At 41.8% G+C, this 25,991-nt stretch overlaps 1 protein-coding gene across 2 annotated transcripts in view; it reads left to right on the forward strand.

Annotated features, from left to right (window-relative positions):
- The window catches only part of gnai1 (guanine nucleotide binding protein (G protein), alpha inhibiting activity polypeptide 1), a 63,214-nt gene that overhangs the window by 22,386 nt on the left and 14,837 nt on the right, over positions 1-25,991 (forward strand). For both annotated transcript variants that reach the window (XM_060903816.1, XM_060903817.1), the window contains exons 2-4: positions 10,496-10,538; positions 11,141-11,282; positions 12,286-12,443. In XM_060903816.1, coding sequence (XP_060759799.1) covers positions 10,496-10,538; positions 11,141-11,282; positions 12,286-12,443 — 343 coding nt within the window. The remainder of the gene's footprint in view (positions 1-10,495; positions 10,539-11,140; positions 11,283-12,285; positions 12,444-25,991) is intronic.

Genomic DNA, 25,991 nt, shown 5'->3' on the forward strand with positions numbered 1-25,991 from the left:
AGGTAAAAAAGCTTATACATGTCTGAAACAAAAGAAAAAACTAATTATTTTGACATAAGATAAAGGTACGTAGAGCTATAGAGTGCTCCGACATGATGCTAAAAATAGTAACCATGCGGTCTGCGCGGCCATCTTGGAAGTGACTCGCTCCAGAGCACTCATAGAGTACACATCATAGAGTACACATTCATGATAATCATAAAGTCGGCGTGATATCAGTCATGTATTTGCTTGTGAAAGCTTGCGGCTTTCATGTAACTGCCGCCTAGCAATGAGGGGCAAAGGGTAAAGAGGGTAGGCTATCATAGATTCTATTCGGAAGAGATCAATACATGATTGCTTAAAAATTAGGTATTTTAACAATCTGCATCTGTTTTGTGATTATCGTGACACTTGTGTGTTATATAGAACTGTACGTCTTATCAGCACATCGAGGATCTTCCACCGGAGGCTTTAGCAAGTACTCGTAGCAACACTACACTTTACCCTTTGCCATGCGTTGTTAGGGAACGGTAGCAAGTACCCCGATGACCGACTTCAAGAATATGTAGAAAAAATTTAGAAATTATCCTTTCCAAAAGTCATTTGAGCTTAGTGTATTGCATTTCCATTTATATTGTAGGTTCTTGCTGATGTTTTTGCGGAGTATGACGCAGCTGCTGAATCAGAAGCTGCAGAGTTTGTATGTACTAGTTGTGAACATTCACATTATTATCAATCTCATTTATTTAAAATCAGATAAAATCATGCCATCATGATCACTGCTTAAAGTACCAGTATTTGGTTGTTGAGCTAGCACTAGAGAGTTCACCGGCGTTTTCATGCGCCATTTCCATTGAGTAGAACAGCCAGTGAACCGCAGCGTGTTCTCCCGCTGACGTCACAGCATGGCCGCGAGCCACGGACCCAGTTTTCTTGCGCTGTGCAATTAAAAGTTGGATATTCACGTAACAACAGCTTCTTTTCACGTAATTATAACAGAAATCTAACATGTTTGCCATGTTGTATAGTTTATTTAAGAAATTGCATAGAGTCATATTCGTGTCATCAGACCTTTTAAAGTGAAAGGAAGTTGATAAAAATTAAAAGGAATCAAAGGCTACGTTCACACTGCAGGCTGAAGTGACTCAAATCCGATCTTTTCGCCCATATGTGACCTGTATCCGATCTTTTATTGACAATATGAACGACACAGATCCGATTTTTTCAAATCCGACCCAGGCCGTTTGGATATGTGGTCCTAATTCCGATTCCTATCCGCTCTTTTCATATGCGACTTCAGTCTGAACCGCCAGGTCGCATTCATCCGACTTACACGTCATCAACAAGCCACAAACGTCACTATTCTGCGCTGAAGTAGGCGGCGGGTCTCTCAAAAAAGTTACAACAACATGGCGCATAATCACGGGCGCAGATAGAGGGTGGGACGAGTCATATTTAAATTCACCTCGTTCGGTCCCCCCCACTTATAGGGAGGAAAAAACGTCTATGCTGTCTTTCTTTGCATAAGGCAAACCTCACGGAAAAATCAAAAGACTAATTACCATGCGGTTTATTGAGGTGCACAGCAGTGTATACATAGTTGCAACAATTCACATAAAACAAAACAAAGACTGATATTCGGTTGGTTGAGCTGCGCAGACTGCACAGGTTGCGAGCTCGAGCTTGGTTGCTATGGTTACTAACAACAAGTTTGACAGGCATATCGGGGTTGGGGTTGGTTTGCTGGCAGCTTTGTTCCCCCCAGTTTTTTGTCCCCCCCCAGTTCAAAAAACGTATCTGTGCCCCTGCGCATGACATCAATGCGAGGGACGCTTCGGGCTGTGAAGGTTCTGAATCTTCTCAATGGAAGGACGCAGAGGTTAGGGAGCTGATTTCCATTTGGGGGGATGCAGCTATTCAAGCTAGATTGGATGAGTCATACCGCAACCGGGCGGTTTTACTTCCGTAAACACTGGCCATGCTCACTGCGTGTGACGTCGTCGTATCCTGCAGTGCGCATGCGGAACACTTTTAGGTCGCTTTTCGTTCATACTGAGGATCACATACAAGTCGCATATATTTGTTAATGTGAACGACCTCACAAAAAAATCAGATTTCACAAAAAAATCGGAATTGAGCATTAAGCCTTGCAGTGTGAACGTAGCGAAAGTGACTTGACATTAATCATGGGAATAAAAAGGAAATGGACATGTTCCAGTACAACTATTTGAGTATTGCTAATTGAGTGTTCCGGCATATTCTCTATAAATATTGATGGTATGTAATCTGCATTTGTGTAGTAAAGTTAGGAAAATAATATTCACTGTTTGAAAGTTGATTGTATACAAATTACCAGAGAAGTCTTTAATTGGTGTGAATGTGGTGAGTCATGAGTATCGCTCATGAGAAAATCATGAGTGATTGTGGTTTGGTTTTATTTTTCAGATAATTGGAAAAAAAAAAAATCAACAATTTTCTCCCCCCAAAACCAACATGTCCCAGTTCATTTTAGTCACCTGTATTCACTCAGAACGGCCCTAAAAAAGCACCAATTTCCAAAATTTTCTCCGGGGGGCGCTGTAAGCCCCCCGAACCCCCAGCTGGATTGGACTTGCTATGTGCCCTGCAGGTAGGGCTGGGCGATATGAGAAATTATATCACGATATATTTTTTTCAAAATTTTCGATAACGATATATATCACGATGTAAATCAAATCACCATTTTTGTATTTTCTTTAATTTTCTGCTCAAAATATGAACATTACAAATTAGTAGTTCCTTCCTAATTAACAAAAATGGCTTAACAAGCCTTCAAGTTTCACAGAACCAAAACAAACTGGATGCACATTCTTTTGTTCTTTTTATTCAAATGAATAAACTGAAAAATAAAAACTATATACCATCGTTAATCATTTGTGCAAATTCTAGCAGCTTTCAAATAAACAAAGACGTATTGACGTGTAAACCTTATGCTGCAAGGAGAAAAAAAAGTGCAATCCTGTACGTCAGTGTGTTTAAGGTTTTGTGTAACACTTTGTTGTATGTCCGATTTTAAATATCCAAAATACCTCCACACAACCGAAGATCTCTGGCCCTTCTTTTCAACGATGTCCTCCAGGGCAGTGCTCTGACTTTCCTGTTCAGAACTCCGGTCAGTCGGCTTCTCGCTCATTTTTATAATCGCTTTGTTTCACGCTTTGTTGGAGAAATGCCGCGCTCCTGCAAACTTCACCACAGCCATGCTGTGCGTTGCTGCTACACGTGTGTGTATTTGTGTGTGCACGCAACCTAACTTGACGTGGCTGTCTTCCAACTGATTGGTTACATGCGGTACTGTTTAGTTATGATTGGCTATTCGCATGTCTGTCAAAACTTCGGATGAAGTAATTTTATTGAAGGCGTAGGCATATCGTACGTGTCTAATTTCTAATCGTAGAGATTTTATATCGTGAATAACATCGTAATCGTAAAATCGCCCAGCCCTACCTGCGGGCGCTCCGCTCGTACACACGTCACTACAGATGATTGATTTCACAAAAGGTTGGCATCTCTGCTTTACAACTCATAGCATTACTGTAATTCTTTATTCTCTCACTCTATTTTTAATTTCAGTCTTCACAGATCCTTCTCTGCAGCAAAGTTATCATTCCATGATCCCTCCACAGGTCTTTCGTCCCCCTCGCCCTGACACTACGGGCTACTACAACTTGAAGTATACCAACTAATTCATAAATGTACTAGTTATCACACCCACACATTATCCTTCCACACAACATACTAATAAAGGTATCACCACAATAAAAAATAGAATACAACTGTTCTTCAAGAAACAAAACATTCATTTTCATGTTACACGTCATGTTACATTTTGTCAAGATTAAGTTTCTAGCTTGAACAATAGATTGTTAACCAAAATGTACTTCATTCAGTGTTTGCATCTGCAACCTGTAGTTTTAAATTGAAAGCAAGGTTTCAATTCTTCACCCTGTTACATCTTACGATGATGCAAAGGATTAATGCCATTAAGGAATAAAACACAAATGGAAAGACGTTTGGGTTCATTGTGTTTGCCTGGCTTCTAAAGTGCAAGGTCACGAACTGAACTGAGAACTACTGCAGGGGCTTCACTGTAGAGCCCTGCACTCCCGCGGGAGTCCCGTGGGACCCGACGCAAAGCAGTGCGGCGCGGGACAAATTTTGAAAGCTCATTGCGGGCGGGAGGGGGAGTGCACAATGCGGGCGCAGGCGGGAGAGGTGATGAGCTGCAGTAGGCCCAATCCCAATTCTAATTTCTACCCCTTCCCCTACCCCTCCCCCTTCCCCTTGAAACTGAGCTACAAGGGATAGGGCTTGAAATTCAACCCCTACGTATTGGGATAGCCCTTCAACGATCGCATACGTCATCGCGTACCTCCGTCAGCGTTTACGTTAGCAAAACGCGACCAAATGCGTCATTGGCTGCGACCAGCCGCTACAGTCAGAGCCAGAAATCTCTGCTGGCAGGGTGTGATTTGTTAACTAACACCACTGAATGGGATATCTTTGGCGCTTCGTGCACCACATCCGACAGAATGAGGTGTCAGAACACTCATGTAAACAATAAAAGCGAGAATAACAGAACAAAACGTACGCAGTCAAGCAACCGAAAACAATACTCACTCCCAAAGCTTTTTAGCAGCAGCTTGGATTTCAGAAATCACTGCTCATTCTCAGCTCGAAAGCGAATCAAGCGGCGTGTTTCCTCTGGATAACAACTTAAAACACGTAAATAATGGAGAAAATACATTTATGACAATCTTTCGCCGCGGGAACCGCCATCTTTCTGAAATCCGCATGGCATTGTGGGAAATCACTCAAACCCCTTCGTTTGGAGTCAGCTCCAGGAAAATCTCCGTTTGGAGGGGTACAGAAGCCCTACCCCTTCCCCTACCCCTCCGCGTTAACTGGGATTGGGATACCCCTACCCCTTCACGTGAACGCGCAAAATGGAGGGGAAGGGCCAAGCGGTTGGTCCAAGGGGTGAAATTAATTTATGTCTATCGTATATAATTTGTGCTGGATATTTTATTTGGCATTAATAAAAACATTTTAAGATGGCTAAATTTGCGGATGTGGTCTAATCTCGCGTACGTTTCCGATTCCTTTCCACTCTTCCGTGTTTGAGATCTCCGATCATGGCAGAAGAGCAGAGCTCCTCTAGTGAAGCTCACAGTGCTTCAGAAGTAAGTGCTGCTTTAAAAAGAGGTACATTTACCGTTAAGTCAAGAGTATTAGTCCTAAGTATTAACTAGTATTAAAAAGGACTGTGTATCGCACAGATTGTTCAATTTAAAGCGAGAAATAAACAGTGTATAATCTGAGGAGCTGGTTGTGGTTGCGCAGCACTTCATATGAGAGGAGAATGAAATCGCGGTTGGAATCACAACACCACAGACTCGGAAGTGGGAGTGCGCAAAGCGAGAGCTGTCAGTCAAAGCGAGAGCTGTCAATCATGAGCGCATGCAGCGCTCAACTTGGAACGTGTCAGCAGAATGTCAGAGTCTAAACAATAAACTTACAGTAAATGAAGGATCGGTCAGTGGAGAGCTCAGCTAAGCTCAGCATGTTTAATTCCCCAAGCCAATGACAAGAACTTTCGTGAGAAATAACGCGAACGTCTGCATCATGCGGGATTTGCGGGCGGGAGCGGGACTGAAAATCATAATTCTTTGCGGGAGCGGGACTGCACAATGCGGGAGCGGGACTGAAAATTCTGTCCCGCGCAGACCTCTACTTCACTGCTCTAAACTAACAACAGAGAACTGGGTACAAACTAATCATGGCAGAACTGAGAGCTACAGAACTACTGAGAGCTACAGAACTGAACCTATGAGCTTTGTCTTAAGGCCAATTTATGCTGACAACCCAGTCCTCGCAGATGGCGTCTGCGAAGCCCCCCCCCCCCCTTCGCAGACGCTCTGCGCGCATTTCCCAAAAATTGTGACCACCGCAGACAGCGTCGCAGACGAGGGCTCTGATTGGTCCACTCTACATCCGCTGTACACGCACTTCCGCTTCCCTACTTTCCCGGTTTGGTTTGTTTTCACGACCGCCATTTTTAAAAACACGAGCGAAGATGGAGCAGCACGAAGAGCGGTTGATCGAGGAAGTGAGGAAGTACGGACATCTATACGACTCCAGTTCTAGTCATTATAAGTAACCGGAGGATAAACACTCCACTAACCACACCCACCAACTACTCCTAGCGATTTTGCGCCCCCTTGCGTTGTGGCGGTGAATAACATCGCGCACGCCTATTACTCCCCGCTCAACGATAAATTACAACTGTCTGCGAAAAGCTATCTGCGAAAGCCTTGTCGCAAAAGCATGCAGAGGCCTTAACAGGGCAACTGTTTTACTTTGTGCTAGTCGGCACCACAGGCAACACAGCACTAGTAAAAAAAAAAAATCGAACATGTACACTAGGTTTGGGCGGTATCCAAATTTTGATACCTTTAAACTGTCTGTGTGTTTTCCCGGGGTATACGGTATTACCGAGAAAAAAAAAATATTTTGTTTCGGCCTACTGTGTAACGTGCGCCTATACCGGCGGACCTTGTCCAGACGTGCGCCTATGCCTCAAATGTACTATTTAAAAGCAGCAAAGCGAATTGTGTGCATTGATGAATGGATTAAGAGGTATTTCAAAGCATCACGCAACTCCTTCCTTCATCTTGAAAATAGCATTCAACTGTCGTTTACACATGTCTGCGTTGAAACGCCATTTGCAGCACTATTTCACCTACTCCATCAAAAAAAAAGTACACGATGAGCAGGATCAAGCATGGGAAATAAAAAAAAAAGAAAAGAAAAAGAATCAACCAACACCCAAGTCCGTTTAGACTGCGCGATAAACCATATTCTTCAGCGCAAATGAGGCGAACCTAATTCAAATGCGCGGTAGCTGCACAAGGCAAAATCATATGGGCCCACGTCATGCCATGGCGGGGAAATTAATAATCAAATGGCCTTACCTTGCTTACAACGTTGTCTTGATCACATAACTCCTTACAATTATTCCACTTAAATCCATACGGTTTAACACACCCAACAAAGATAGCAAGCGCATTGCTAATTCCCACCAGAAACCTAACAGTTTACGCTACGATGTTTTCTTCCGTTTCTTCAGTAGATGACATTTCAAACGTTTATTACCCACATCCCAAATGTCATACGTTATATTATTTTACCTTGTTGTTACTCATGTAACCTACTCAAAACACTCAGATTGGAGGTGTTCCCCTCTCGCGCCGTGACCGTCTTCTTACGTACTTTACACACAGCTTCATCTGTGTTTGCTGGCTCTCCCTTTTCGTTTGGTTTGAAACCAAAATACTGCCACACTGCCGATGTTGTTGTATTTTTTTTTTTGCCACTAACTCGTTATCTTGACTTGCCATCTTTCAACCGCGGTCTCAGTCTCTTGCGAAGCTTTCTGTCAGACTCCAAATGTCACGCAGGGTTGCCATGGTAACGACATAAACAACCCTGCACGCGATGAGAACTTCTTTAGGAAATTGATAGAATTAGTGAAAATACGATCACACAGTTATTCGGGATGATCTTCAATTTATTATTTTATATTATGACCTCATGTACTCCATATTTATTTAGATATTATATATTTTTTTAAAATGACGGTAATGAGACCGATACCGTTGGTACTTTTGGATACCTCGGGATACCTTCTTACCGTAATACCGCCCAACCCGAATGTACACAAAACATGTATTAGTGTAGCTTGGTATGAGAAAACAAAATATTCAAAATTATCTATGAATAAAGGTAAAATACTGTTGCTGTCTTCAAAAGGGATATAATATCAGTATAATTTTGCATGATTCAACAATACAATATATACAAACCTATATAATTTACCAATATACATGTATGCAAGATAAGAACTAGTCAGCAGTGACCGTCTTCATTTTTGTCCCCCTCGCGGACGCGCGATCTGTCGCTGTTGTTGTTGGAGTCACGCTGGCTGCCGGTTTTGCCGAGATACGACAAAATCGTCCTTGTTTTCTTGACGTTTTTGTCGGACTCTTGCCCCAAAGAAACAATCCCATTCTTGGGAGCCATGTTCGTTGTGCCGCATTGAATTCTGGGAGATGCATGGCGGAAACTGCAGAACACTGCCGAGGTAGTTGTCGGGTCCTCCCGGCGGGTATTAAAAGTGACGAAATCTTACATCGGAAAATGGCAACTGCCCTTATTTGGTTGTCGTCGCCTTTCGTCGGTATTACGTAAATATTGCTCAACTTTGACCTGGAAAACGCCGTCAGGTTCGCGCGGCGCAGGTTTGTTTATTTACAGCGCCGCTAGTTTGCTAAATTGAGAACCATTGAATCCCGAGCCTGATGATTATTATTTTTTTCATTCTGCAAAACGCAGACTGCAGACGGGTATTTCGAACACTGTATAGGAATTTTACAAAATATAACTTTTGTTCAAACGAACGTGATTTGTCCGTGCCGTTAATTTGTGTCCAACAGAAACGGGCGGCGACTTTTTAAAACTACCCGAATGCCTTCGTCTGTTTGACTCCTGTCGCTGCTCTGCTTGGGTCAGCTGATTGTTAGTTGCAGTGTGCCCTCTGGTGGACAAACTACGCAATGACAACACTCATAACATGGTTAAAGGATCCATCTGTTTTGTTTTGTTTTTTTAATCTGTCATTTCATCTGTTATAAATGCCAGGCTTTCGTCTAAACAGGGGAACAGTGGCGCTGCGCCCTCTTACTCTCGGCGTGCGCCCCCTTACCGACTCCGTGAAAACATCCCAGCAACACTACGTGACAATGTGTCTGATCATCAAATACGTTATAATTGCTCCAAAAATATTCCAATCATAGTAGATACACCGCCAGACGGTGCAAAAACAATCCGAATTGGCGTTTTCCAGACTGAGGCGCCATGTTGTTTAGTTGTTTACTTGTCGCGGCTGCTCTCGCGAGATTTGACATGGGTTACATACAAGGTCAGCTGACTTGTAGAGCGAGATTTCTCGAGACTGAATGACCTTTCACCCACCGGCGCGGGAGCTTTTGACAGAAGTAGTTCGCGAGTTGTTTTGTTGACACTTGGGCATTTAAAGATGTCATCCCGCGGCACGAAACGGAAGAAAGCCAAAGACTGTCCGGGGCGGAAGAAGATTACTTCTTTCTTTTTCAATGTTGACAGACAATTTGTTACAATTTCCCTCTCAGATAGCCTCAGAATGTCCCATTGGAGCATTTTTCAAAGACTTTGCACGGCTGGGGGGGGACAACCGGCACCATCCCCCTCCCTCGCCATGGTGAGCGCCCTCATACTAAATTTTTCTAGAAAAAACCCTGAATGCTGATATCGATTTTATCAAAACGAAAGCGTGTTTTCGCACTACCAGAGCATGGAAAGCTCAAAAAGCTTCTTGAAGTGCACTTGGACAGTTCCAGGCCTGAGTGGATATCGTTTCTGTTCCACTGGAGTGAAGTTCAAACGTTAACGCAGCATTGTGGACTGAAACTGCGGCACAGTGAGTAGCTTAGCAACAAGCTAGCCAGCGGACAATCGAAAGTAGTTTTAAACCCGTTTAAAATTTGAGAAGCTGGATGTTACACTGTTCACATTTGAGGGCGGCCATGTTCCTGTACTTTCACTTCACCAAGGTCCAACTTCAAGTCAAACGCAGCATAAGGTTTGTGTGTTTCAGTTTCCAGGCCGGTGTGTGTGTGTGAAGGTGTGTGGTTGGGAGAATTGGGCTTCTGGAAAGCCCTGGCTGTTTTTCTCCCTATTGATGTCCTCAAGATGGATGAGAGCTGAAAGCCTGGCATAAATCTCACACGCATGCGCGCGCACACAAAATATTACTTGCTTGGAGGCAGACTCTAATGGAAGTGTGTGTGTGAGAGAGAGAGACGTAATTAAGCTAATGAGTTCTCTCTCCAGCTCTCTACTCCCATCGGAGCGCTCTCTCTCTCTCTCTCTCTCTCTCTCTCTCTCTCTGAAACAGTAGTATGTAGTGCTTATTGCTAGCATTAGCATTTAGCAGTTAACGTTGAGGAACCTGAGCCTCAAAGTGAAGCAAGTTCAGGTAAAAGGTGAAACAGGTGAGATCCAATAACAAGACCAGCTGTTACACCAACATCGTGTGTGTGTGTGAGAGAGAGAGACGTTTTCCTCTGTCCAGTCGTTCAGAGATCAGCTCCCTGCTCCTTCTCTTTACTTCAGATTGAAACTATACATACACACACAGAGTGGGTATTTTTTTCTTTTTTTTTTAAATACAGTGCCATCTGTGTGGAAATCAGTGGTGTTGTTTTTCAGAGTGTTAGAAGGGATGTTGGGGGGAAATCAATCTCTCTCTTTGTGTGAGAGGTTAAGGTTGTGTATTAGTAACAGATGGTTGTCAGTTTTTGCTCTCGAGCTGGTGATCAGAGGAAGAGTTGAATATGAAAACTGTCTCACTGCTGTTTTTCTGTCTGTCTCTCAGGAGCGGGGGAGTCGGGGAAGAGCACAATAGTCAAGCAGATGAAGTAAGTGTCTGAAGTGTGTCTGAACTAATTATATTTCCTCACATCACCTGTCTCACTCCATGCGAGTTGCTAGTGGGCGGGCTTGTGTTTAGTGTACTGCTGGTCGCCATGGTACCGCCAGCATGCTCCGTCTCAGGAACGCACACGCATGGAACCAAAAACACGCGGTCGGGGTTTACAGAATACCTGCAGCACTGTTTGAGTCTTATTGATGCGTCACCAGAGATGAGTCATTTGCATAAAGTTAAACTCCGCCCACTTCACCAGCTCGCATTATGAATGAGTGATGTTCAGCTGCTTTGTTGTCATGAGTGTGGTGTTAGACTGGCTGGCTGGCTGTGTCTCGCGCTCGCTCTCTTTCTTTACCAACCAGTGTGTCTCTCTCTCTCTCACACTTTATCCATCTTTTTCTGTCAGTTCCTTCCTTCCTGTCCAAATGCATCTCTCTCTCTCTCTCTCTCTCTCTCTCTCACACACCATGTTAATATATAGTATAGAATGCTCATATCATATTGTTTATGCATAACAGCAGTCTTTTTCCCTGTGTGTGTCTGTCTCTCTCTCTCTCTCTCTCTCTCTCTCTCTCTCTCTCTCTCTCTCAGGATTATCCATGAGGCAGGTTACTCAGAGGAGGAGTGTAAGCAGTACAAGGCCGTAGTGTACAGTAACACTATCCAGTCCATCATCGCCATCATCCGTGCCATGGGACGCCTCAAAATCGACTTCGGGGACGCAGCCCGAGCGGTGAGGATGAGGAGGATAATGAAACTTTATATCCGACTGCTGTGCTACATTTAAACTGAACGTTTTTTTTTTTTTAATAAAGTTTTCAGCATCTAAAGTTCTTGTGCATATGCAAGACCTCTGATGGAAAATAATTTTTGTCTGATCCTTTAATTTAATGTTAGGAAACAAGAAACAGTAATTACAGCAAATATAAACAGTCGTTCCTGCTCTCTCTCTCTCTCTCTCTCTCTCTCTCGCTCGCACTTGTAATAATAAAACACTGGCGCAGTTTGTCCCAGCTGTGATGGCGCAGCGCGTTGGTGGTGATCTTGGTGTATTGAGGTTATGGAGATGGCGGTTATTATGATTGTGTAGGAGGAGGATGAGGAGGAGCATCTTCATCACACTGAAACAGATTTAGTGCCACTGGCTCATGAGGGGGAATTATCCCACTCGCCAGAAATATTAATTACGCTTGTGTGGATTCAGAGGTGTTTTATTTTTGTCACTTTATGACTTTCCATCAGAAATAAAACAGCCTTGAGTCACTGTAACCTAGCAACCGGGTTTATCACGCTTCAAATACAAATCTCTCTGACATGCCCTTTGTTTCTCTCTCTCATTATGGTTCGTACTCGACTTGGCTGATTTTATTAACATGTAACAAGGCAACATTTAATAATGGTAATAATAATTAATGGATTTAACAAGATTTATTTATTTATTTTCTTTATACGTCTACAGTTTAGCAGCTTTGCATTTCCCAAACTGTCAAACTTCCAAAGCTCTTGATGACTTGATCGGTATCTTCCAGATATCACCATCAGATCGAGGTGCTGTTAGAAATTCCAAAACATTTAAAACGATGTTCCTTCTTACTTTAAAAGGAAAGTTTATTTTAAGAAAGAGTTCATGGGATAAAATTCCTCAATGGAAAGATGGCGAGTAAATCCTCTTCTTTTAGAATGAAAATGATCAATGAAACTTTCAGTACAAGAAAGGGTGTGTGTGTGTTTTTCAGGACGATGCCCGGCAGCTGTTCGTGTTAGCAGGCAGTGCGGAGGAGGGCTTCATGACGGCCGAGCTGGCTGGAGTGATAAAGCGTCTGTGGAAGGACGGAGGAGTGCAAGCCTGCTTCAGCCGCTCGAGAGAGTATCAGCTCAATGACTCTGCTGCATAGTGAGTGTCTGTCTGTCATGTAATCACTAACACTTGACTGTATTTAGTTTCATCACATGGCCACGCTGCATCACAGTATCGCTGCATTATAACCTCACATCGCACCATTGCATCACATCACTATCTCCGTATTACATCATAACACCATACCCCTGCATCATCACTGTATCTCAGAATAACATCATAACACCATAGCCCTACATCACTGTATCTCAGAATAACACCATACCCCTACATCACATCACTGTATCTCAGAATAACACCATACCCCTACATCACATCACATCACTGTATCTCAATAACATCATAACACCATACCCCTACATCACATCACTGTATCTCAGTATAACATCATACCCCTACATCACATCACTGTAACTCAGAATAACATCATAACACCATACCCCTACATCACATCACTGTATCTCAGTATATCATCATAACACCATACCCCTACATCACATCACTGTATCTCAGTATAACATCACACCCCTACATCACATCACTGTAACTCAGAATAACATCATAACACCATACCCCTACATCACATCACTGTAACTCAGAATAACATCATAACACCATACCCCTACATAACATCACTGTATCTCAGTATAACATCATAACACCATACCCCTACATCACATCACTGTATCTCAGTATAACATCATAACACCATACCCCTACATCACATCACTGTATCTCAGTATAACACCATAACACCATACCCCTGCATCATCACATCACTGTATCTCAGTATAACATCATACCCCTGCATCATCACATCACTGTATCTCAGTATAACACCATACCCCTACATCACATCACTGTATCTCAGTATAACACCATACCCCTGCATCATCACATCACTGTATCTCAGTATAACATCATACCCCTGCATCATCACATCACTGTATCTCAGTATAACAACATACCCCTACATCACATCACTGTATCTCAGTATAACACCATACCCCTGCATCATCACATCACTGTATCTCAGTATAACACCATACCCCTACATCACATCACTGTATCTCAGTATAACATCATAACACCATACCCCTACATCACATCACTGTATCTCAGTATAACATCATAAGACCATACCCCTGCATCATCACATCACTGTATCTCAGTATATCATCACACACCTACATCACATCACTGTATCTCAGTATAACATCATAACACCATACCCCTGCATCATCACATCACTGTATCTCAGTATAACATCATAACACCATACCCCTGCATCATCACATCACTGTATCTCAGTATAACATCATAACACCATACCCCTACATCACATCACTGTATCTCAGTATAACATCATAACACCATACCCCTACATCACATCACTGTATCTCAGTATAACATCATAACACCATACCCCTACATCACATCACTGTATCTCAGTATAACATCACACCTTTGCATCACATCACTGTATTTCAGTATAACATCATAACACCATACCCCTGCATCATCACATCACTGTATCTCAGTATATCATCACACACCTACATCACATCACTGTATCTCAGTAGAACATCATAACACCATACCCCTGCATCATCACATCACTGTATCTCAGTATAACACCATACCCCTACATCACATCACTGTATCTCAGTATAACACCATACCCCTACATCACATCACTGTATCTCAGTATAACACCATACCCCTGCATCACATCACTGTATCTCAGTATAACATCACACCCCTACATCACATCACTGTATCTCAGTATAACATCACACCCCTACATCACATCACTGTATCTCAGTATAACATCATAACACCATACCCCTGCATCACATCACTGTATCTCAGTATAACATCATAACACCATACCCCTGCATCACATCACTGTATCTCAGTATAACACCATAACACCATACCCCTACATCACATCACTGTATCTCAGTATAACACCATAACACCGTACCCCTACATCACATCACTGTATCTCAGTATAACACCATACCCCTACATCACATCACTGTATCTCAGTATAACACCATAACACCGTACCCCTACATCACATCACTGTATCTCAGTATAACACCATACCCCTACATCACATCACTGTATCTCAGTATAACATCACACCCCTACATCACATCACTGTATCTCAGTATAACACCATAACACCGTACCCCTACATCACATCACTGTATCTCAGTATAACACCATACCCCTACATCACATCACTGTATCTCAGTATAACACCATACCCCTACATCACATCACTGTATCTCAGTATAACATCACACCCCTACATCACATCACTGTATCTCAGTATAACATCACACCCCTACATCACATCACTGTATCTCAGTATAACATCATAACACCATACCCCTGCATCATCACATCACTGTATCTCAGTATAACATCATACCCCTACATCACATCACTGTATCTCAGTATAACACCATACCCCTACATCACATCACTGTATCTCAGTATAACACCATACCCCTGCATCACATCACTGTATCTCAGTATAACATCACACCCCTACATCACATCACTGTATCTCAGTATAACATCATAACACCATACCCCTGCATCACATCACTGTATCTCAGTATAACACCATAACACCATACCCCTACATCACATCACTGTATCTCAGTATAACATCACACCCCTACATCACATCACTGTATCTCAGTATAACATCACACCCCTACATCACATCACTGTATCTCAGTATAACATCATAACACCATACCCCTGCATCATCACATCACTGTATCTCAGTATAACACCATACCCCTACATCACATCACTGTATCTCAGTATAACACCATACCCCTACATCACATCACTGTATCTCAGTATAACACCATACCCCTGCATCACATCACTGTATCTCAGTATAACACCATAACACCGTACCCCTACATCACATCACTGTATCTCAGTATAACACCATACCCCTACATCACATCACTGTATCTCAGTATAACACCATACCCCTACATCACATCACTGTATCTCAGTATAACATCACACCCCTACATCACATCACTGTATCTCAGTATAACATCACACCCCTACATCACATCACTGTATCTCAGTATAACATCATAACACCATACCCCTGCATCACATCACTATCTCAGTATAACATCATAACACCATACCCCTACATCACATCACTGTATCTCAGTATAACATCATAACACCATACCCCTGCATCATCACATCACTGTATCTCAGTATAACATCATAACACCATACCCCTGCATCACATCACTGTATCTCAGTATAACATCATAACACCATACCCCTACATCACATCACTGTATCTCAGTATAACATCACACCCCTACATCACATCACTGTATCTCAGTATAACATCACACCCCTACATCACATCACTGTATCTCAGTATAACATCATAACACCATACCCCTGCATCATCACATCACTGTATCTCAGTATAACATCATACCCCTACATCACATCACTGTATCTCAGTATAACACCATACCCCTACATCACATCACTGTATCTCAGTATAACACCATACCCCTGCATCACATCACTGTATCTCAGTATAACATCATAACACCATACCCCTGCATCACATCACTGTATCTCAGTATAACACCATAACACCATACCCCTACATCACATCACTGTATCTCAGTATAACATCACACCCCTACATCACATCACTGTATCTCAGTATAACATCACACCCCTACATCACATCACTGTATCTCAGTATAACATCATAACACCATACCCCTGCATCATCACATCACTGTATCTCAGTATAACACCATACCCCTACATCACATCACTGTATCTCAGTATAACACCATACCCCTACATCACATCACTGTATCTCAGTATAACACCATACCCCTGCATCACATCACTGTATCTCAGTATAACACCATAACACCGTACCCCTACATCACATCACTGTATCTCAGTATAACACCATACCCCTACATCACATCACTGTATCTCAGTATAACACCATACCCCTACATCACATCACTGTATCTCAGTATAACATCACACCCCTACATCACATCACTGTATCTCAGTATAACATCACACCCCTACATCACATCACTGTATCTCAGTATAACATCATAACACCATACCCCTGCATCACATCACTGTATCTCAGTATAACATCATAACACCATACCCCTACATCACATCACTGTATCTCAGTATAACATCATAACACCATACCCCTGCATCATCACATCACTGTATCTCAGTATAACATCATAACACCATACCCCTGCATCACATCACTGTATCTCAGTATAACATCATAACACCATACCCCTACATCACATCACTGTATCTCAGTATAACATCATAACACCATACCCCTGCATCATCACATCACTGTATCTCAGTATAACATCATAACACCATACCCCTGCATCACATCACTGTATCTCAGTATAACATCATAACACCATACCCCTGCATCAGATCACTGTATCTCAGTATAACACCATACCCCTGCATCATCACATCACTGTATCTCAGTATAACACCATACCCCTACATCACATCACTGTATCTCAGTATAACATCATAACACCATACCCCTACATCACATCACTGTATCTCAGTATAACATCATAAGACCATACCCCTGCATCATCACATCACTGTATCTCAGTATATCATCACACACCTACATCACATCACTGTATCTCAGTATAACATCATAACACCATACCCCTGCATCATCACATCACTGTATCTCAGTATAACATCATAACACCATACCCCTGCATCATCACATCACTGTATCTCAGTATAACATCATAACACCATACCCCTACATCACATCACTGTATCTCAGTATAACATCATAACACCATACCCCTACATCACATCACTGTATCTCAGTATAACATCACACCTTTGCATCACATCACTGTATTTCAGTATAACATCATAACACCATACCCCTGCATCATCACATCACTGTATCTCAGTATATCATCACACACCTACATCACATCACTGTATCTCAGTAGAACATCATAACACCATACCCCTGCATCATCACATCACTGTATCTCAGTATAACACCATACCCCTACATCACATCACTGTATCTCAGTATAACACCATACCCCTGCATCACATCACTGTATCTCAGTATAACATCACACCCCTACATCACATCACTGTATCTCAGTATAACATCATAACACCATACCCCTACATCACATCACTGTATCTCAGTATAACACCATAACACCGTACCCCTACATCACATCACTGTATCTCAGTATAACACCATAACACCGTACCCCTACATCACATCACTGTATCTCAGTATAACACCATACCCCTACATCACATCACTGTATCTCAGTATAACACCATACCCCTGCATCACATCACTGTATCTCAGTATAACACCATAACACCGTACCCCTACATCACATCACTGTATCTCAGTATAACACCATACCCCTACATCACATCACTGTATCTCAGTATAACACCATACCCCTACATCACATCACTGTATCTCAGTATAACATCACACCCCTACATCACATCACTGTATCTCAGTATAACATCACACCCCTACATCACATCACTGTATCTCAGTATAACATCATAACACCATACCCCTGCATCATCACATCACTGTATCTCAGTATAACACCATACCCCTACATCACATCACTGTATCTCAGTATAACACCATACCCCTACATCACATCACTGTATCTCAGTATAACACCATACCCCTGCATCACATCACTGTATCTCAGTATAACATCACACCCCTACATCACATCACTGTATCTCAGTATAACATCATAACACCATACCCCTGCATCACATCACTGTATCTCAGTATAACACCATAACACCATACCCCTACATCACATCACTGTATCTCAGTATAACACCATAACACCGTACCCCTACATCACATCACTGTATCTCAGTATAACACCATACCCCTGCATCACATCACTGTATCTCAGTATAACACCATAACACCGTACCCCTACATCACATCACTGTATCTCAGTATAACACCATACCCCTACATCACATCACTGTATCTCAGTATAACACCATACCCCTACATCACATCACTGTATCTCAGTATAACATCACACCCCTACATCACATCACTGTATCTCAGTATAACACCATACCCCCACATCACTGTATCTCAGTATAACATCACACCCCTACATCACATCACTGTATCTCAGTATAACATCACACCCCTACATCACATCACTGTATCTCAGTATAACATCATAACACCATACCCCTGCATCACATCACTGTATCTCAGTATAACATCATAACACCATACCCCTACATCACATCACTGTATCTCAGTATAACATCATAACACCATACCCCTGCATCATCACATCACTGTATCTCAGTATAACATCATAACACCATACCCCTGCATCACATCACTGTATCTCAGTATAACATCATAACACCATACCCCTACATCACATCACTGTATCTCAGTATAACATCATAACACCATACCCCTGCATCATCACATCACTGTATCTCAGTATAACATCATAACACCATACCCCTGCATCACATCACTGTATCTCAGTATAACATCATAACACCATACCCCTACATCAGATCACTGTATCTCAGTATTACATCATACCCTTACATCACATCACTGTATCTCAGTATAACATCATAACACCATACCCCTGCATCAGATCACTGTATCTCAGTATAACATCACACCCCTACATCACATCACTGTATCTCAGTATAACATCACAACACCATACCCCTGCATCATCACATCACTGTATCTCAGTATAACATCATAACACCATACCCCTGCATCAGATCTCTGTATCTCAGTATAACATCACAACACCATACCCCACATCACATCACTGTATCTCAGTATAACATCACAACACCATACCCCTGCATGATCACATCACTGTATCTCAGTATAACATCATAACACCATACCCCTACATCACATCACTGTATCTCAGTATAACATCATAACACCATACCCCTACATCACATCACTGTATCTCAGTATAACATCATAACACCATACCCCTGCATCATCACATCACTGTATCTCAGTATAACACCACACCCCTACATCATCACATCACTGTATCTCAGTATAACATCATACCCCTACATCACATGACTGTATCTCAGTATAACATCACACCCCTACATCACATCACTGTATCTCAGTATAACATCATAACAGCATACTCCTACATCACATCACTGTATCTCAGTATAACATCACACCCCTACATCACATCACTGTAACTCAGTGTAACATCATAACACCATACCCCTACATAACATCACTGTATCTCAATAATATCATAACACCATACCCCTACATCACATCACTGTATCTCAGTATAACATCATAACACCATACCCCTACATCACATCACTGTATCTCAGTATAACACCATACCCCTGCATCATCACATCACTGTATCTCAGAATAATATCATAACACCATACCCCTACATCACATCACTGTATCTCAGTATAACACCATAACACCATACCCCTGCATCACATCACTGTATCTCAGTATAACACCATACCCCTGCATCATCACATCACTGTATCTCAGTATAACACCATAACACCATACCCCTACATCACATCACTGTATCTCAGTATAACACCATAACACCATACCCCTGCATCATCACATCACTGTATCTCAGTATAACATCACACCCCTACATCACATCACTGTATCTCAGTATAACATCACACCCCTACATCACATCACTGTATCTCAGTATAACACCATAACACCATACCCCTACATCACATCACTGTATCTCAGTATAACATCACAACACCATGCCCCTAAATCACATCACTGTATCTCAGTATAACATCACACCCCTACATCACATCACTGTATCTCAGTATAACACCACACCCCTACATCACATCACTGTATCTCAGTATAACATCACACCCCTACATCACATCACTGTATCTCAGAATAACATCATACCCCTGCATCATCACATCACTGTATCTCAGTATAACACCATACCCCTGCATCATCACATCACTGTATCTCAGTATAACACCATACCCCTGCATCATCACATCACTGTATCTCAGTATAACACCATACCCCTACATCACATCACTGTATCTCAGTATAACATCACACCCCTACATCACATCACTGTATCTCAGAATAACATCATACCCCTGCATCATCACATCACTGTATCTCAGTATAACACCATACCCCTACATCACATCACTGTATCTCAGTATAACACCATACGCCTACATCACATCACTGTATCTCAGTATAACATCACAACACCATGCCCCTACATCACATCACTGTATCTCAGTATAACATCACACTCCTACATCACATCACTGTATCTCAGTATAACACCATACCCCTACATCACATCACTGTATCTCAGTATAACACCATACCCCTGCATCACATCACTGTATCTCAGTATAACACCATAACACCGTACCCCTGCATCATCACATCACTGTATCTCAGTATAACAACATAACACCATACCCCTGCATCATCACATCACTGTATCTCAGTATAACATCACACCCCTACATCACATCACTGTATCTCAGTATAACACCATAACACCGTACCCCTGCATCATCACATCACTGTATCTCAGTATAACAACATAACACCATACCCCTGCATCATCACATCACTGTATCTCAGAATAACATCACACCCCTACGTCACATCACTGTATCTCAGTATAACACCATAACACCGTACCCCTGCATCATCACATCACTGTATCTCAGTATAACAACATAACACCATACCCCTGCATCATCACATCACTGTATCTCAGTATAACATCACACCCCTACATCACATCACTGTATCTCAGTATAACATCACACCCCTACATCACATCACTGTATCTCAGTATAACACCATACCCCTACATCACATCACTGTATCTCAGTATAACATCACAACACCATGCCCCTACATCACATCACTGTATCTCAGTATAACATCACAACACCATACCCCTACATCACATCACTGTATCTCAGTATAACACCATAACACCATACCCCTGCATCATCACATCACTGTATCTCAGTATAACACCATACCCCTACATCACATCACTGTATCTCAGAATAATATCATAACACCATACCCCTACATCATCACTGTATCTCACTATAACATCACAACACCATACCCCTGCATCACATCACTGTATCTCAGTATAACATCACAACACCATACCCCTGCATCACATCACTGTATCTCAGTATAACATCATAACACCATACCCCTGCATCATCACATCACTGTATCTCAGTATAACATCACAACACCATACCCCTGCATCACATCACTGTATCTCAGTATAACATCACACCCCACATCACATCACTGTATCTCAGTATATCATAACATCACACCCCACATCACATCACTGTATCTCAGTATAACATCATAACACCATACCCCTACATCACATCACTGTATCTCAGTATAACAACATAACACCATACCCCTACATCACATCACTGTATCTCAGTATAACATCACACCCCTACGTCACATCACTGTATCTCAGTATAACACCATAACACCATACCCCTGCATCATCACATCACTGTATCTCAGTATAACACCATACCCCTACATCACATCACTGTATCTCAGTATAACAACATAACACCATACCCCTACATCACATCACTGTATCTCAGTATAACATCATAACACCATACCCCTGCATCACATCACTGTATCTCAGTATAACATCACACCCCTACATCACATCACTGTATCTCAGTATAACATCACACCCCTACATCACATCACTGTATCTCAGTATAACACCATAACACCATACCCCTGCATCATCACATCACTGTATCTCAGTATAACATCACACCCCTACATCACATCACTGTATCTCAGTATAACACCATAACACCATACCCCTGCATCATCACATCACTGTATCTCAGTATAACATCATAACACCATACCCCTGCATCATCACATCACTGTATCTCAGTTTAACATCACACCCCTACATCACATCACTGTATCTCAGTATAACATCATAACACCATACCCCTGCATCATCACATCACTGTATCTCAGTATAACATCACACCCCTACATCACATCACTGTATCTCAGTATAACATCATAACACCATACCCCTGCATCACATCACTGTATCTCAGTATAACATCACACCCCTACATCACATCACTGTATCTCAGTATAACATCATATCACGCCACCGTATCATTAACATTGTACTCAGTATCGTGTCATACCACTGCATCGAATCACTTTATCTCTGTATTTCAGTATTACATCACTGCATTATATCACACCACTGGATCACAGTATCATACCACTGCACTGTAATGTCATATCACATGTGATTATATGACTGTTCAGCTCTCCATTTCCTTCTTTTTCGACACCGTTTTATTCATCTTTCTGTATATTTTGTCCCTTTTTCTAATTCTTCTATTTCTTTACTGTCTGACATTTCTACCTTTTTTTTCTCTGTTCTTAACCGTGACGCTTTTTTAATTCTTTCCCACTTTAAAGTTGCTCTGTGTAAGAATTTGAGTTTAAAACTCTAAATTAACTACGACTACCCAACAATGTGAAGTATCCGCTTCGATGTCAAAGGTGTCTGTGTATCGTGTTGCAGAGATGTCTACTGAAGTTTGCGTGCTAACCATCTAGCTCCGAGACAGGAAGAACTGTCTGCTTTGTAATACCTCTTTCTACCTCAGGAGGCGATAGTGAGTCAGTGTAGTGTTCAGTCTGCACTCAGCCCAAAATGAGAGCGTGTTATGTGCATTTCAGCCTGTGAGCTCAGACTGCCAAGAACTAAAGAAAAGAGAAGCTAATGGGTTTCTGTAGATCGCAGAAACTGCTGGAGTCCAGGCACTGAAACGTGGATTTGTGGTTTATTATTTTTTGTGTCGGTATGTTGTACTTTTCAAGAAAAAAAAGGGACCCTACCGGGAGAAATTTAATCGTAATGCCAAACCCTAAACAGCGAAAGACCGGATTACAGAACCCCCACTCCCACCCGGCCAGTGTCATCTCGTTCTTGGACTGAGTGAGAACACTTTGTGTGAGTTTAAAAGTTACAAATCTCCAGAAGTTCATGAACGTGTTTTTTTTTTTTTTTTTTTAAAGTGTGGAAGATCTGCCAATTCACAAGCCAGCAACTGCGAGAGAACATTCTCGGAAAGATAAGGTGGCACTCCTCCTCTTTTTGGATCTTTCAGAAACGCTCAGCTGTATGGTTATTTTACCGAGTCACAGGCGGTGTGTTTAATCATTTGCTTTGTTACGCAACCCGTGACGTTAATGTATCTGTTGCACCTCGAGCTGTCGCAGTCTCGGTCACTACTGATGTGCGGGTTGCCGTTGCTAGGTTTTTGCTAAAAACTGAGTTCTGAGCGACTGATGCGTGAGTTGCTGTGGACACGGGCGCAGATAGAGGGGGGGACGGGGGGGATTCGTCCCACACAGATTTAAATTCACCTTGTTCGGTCCCCCCCACTTATAGGGAGGAAAAAACGTCTATGCTGTCTTTCTTTGCATAAGGCAAACCTCACGGAAAAATCAAAAGACTAATTACCATTCAGTTTATTGAGGTGCACAGCAGTACAGACATAGTTGCAACTGCACAGGTTGCGAGCTCGAGCTTGGTTGCTATGGTTACCCACAACAAGTTTGACAGGCATATCGGGGACAGCGCCTCCTAGTTCAGGACCCCAACACGGCATGATGAAGGGTGCCAACAGGCAGAAAACGATTGCATCGTTTTTTCAAAAAAAAAAACGATTAAGTAAACTGTGCCTTACTTTATCATATCACCTTGCAATTTTTTGATAGTCTGTTCAAAGTAATGTTGTAGTGAAAGTAAAATCGTACGGAGTAGATAAGCCTTTCTGGTAGCCTCCTTCTTTCGGTGGTAGCCTGTAGATACAGTGCTCAGAAGGCAGTTTTAATGTTTAATCTGGCGTTCCCTGCCATAATTTCAGCGAGCATATTGTTTCATAAGGAAACTTTGCGATGAGTTGTTGACTGACTGCTGCTCACGCAACACACAGGCATAGTTAGAAAGTCAGGATGCACTGGTTTACACTTTATACACACATACACACACACATATATATATATATATATATATATATATATATATATATATATATATATATATATAGCCCAGCCTCTCGCTATGTTTAACAGTTGGAACTTAGCGGTTTTAAAACTAGTTTTGCAGTTTCTGTGCGTGATGATAATGTGTAAACTTTGGATTTCCATAGGCTATGTTAAAATGTTATCATTGTCCTGGCCTGCAGGTAGTTCCTGGTGATGGCAGTGAGGGAGGTGAAATAACATGTATATACACTACCGTTCAAAAGTTTGGGGTCACCCAGACAATTTTGTGTTTTCCATGAAAAGTCGCACTTTTATTTACCACCATAAGTTGTAAAATGAATAGAAAATCTAGTCAAGACATTTTTCTGGCCATTTTGAGCATTTAATCGACCCCACAAATGTGATGCTCCAGAAACTCAATCTGCTCAAAGGAAGGTCAGTTTTATAGCTTCTCTAAAGAGCTCAACTGTTTTCAGCTGTGCTAACATGATTGTACAAGGGTTTTCTAATCATCCATTAGCCTTCTGAGGCAATGAGCAAACACATTGTACCATTAGAACACTGGAGTGAGAGTTGCTGGAAATGGGCCTCTATACACCTATGGAGATATTGCACCAAAAACCAGACATTTGCAGCTAGAATAGTCATTTACCACATTAGCAATGTATAGAGTGGATTTCTGATTAGTTTAAAGTGATCTTCATTGAAAAGAACAGTGCTTTTCTTTCAAAAATAAGGACATTTCAAAGTGACCCCAAACTTTTGAACGGTAGTGTGTGTATATATACAACCCCGATTCCAAAGAAGTTGGGACAAAGTACAAATTGTAAATAAAAACGGAATGCAATGATGTGGAAGTTTCAAAATTCCATATTTTATTCAGAATAGAACATAGATGACATATCAAATGTTTAAACTGAGAAAATGTATCATTTAAAGAGAAAAATGAGGTGATTTTAAATTTCATGACAACACATCTCAAAAAAGTTGGGACAAGGCCATGTTTCCCACTGTGAGACATCCCCTTTTCTCTTTACAACAGTCTGTAAACGTCTGGGGACTGAGGAGACAAGTTGCTCAAGTTTAGGGAGAGGAATGTTAACCCATTCTTGTCTAATGTAGGATTCTAGTTGCTCAACTGTCTTAGGTCTTTTTTGTCGTATCTTCCGTTTTATGATGCGCCAAATGTTTTCTATGGGTGAAAGATCTGGACTGCAGGCTGGCCAGTTCAGTACCCGGACCCTTCTTCTACGCAGCCATGATGCTGTAATTGATGCAGTATGTGGTTTGGCATTGTCATGTTGGAAAAT

Source organism: Neoarius graeffei, chromosome 21, assembly GCF_027579695.1.
Source record: "Neoarius graeffei isolate fNeoGra1 chromosome 21, fNeoGra1.pri, whole genome shotgun sequence".
NCBI lineage: Eukaryota > Metazoa > Chordata > Actinopteri > Siluriformes > Ariidae > Neoarius > Neoarius graeffei.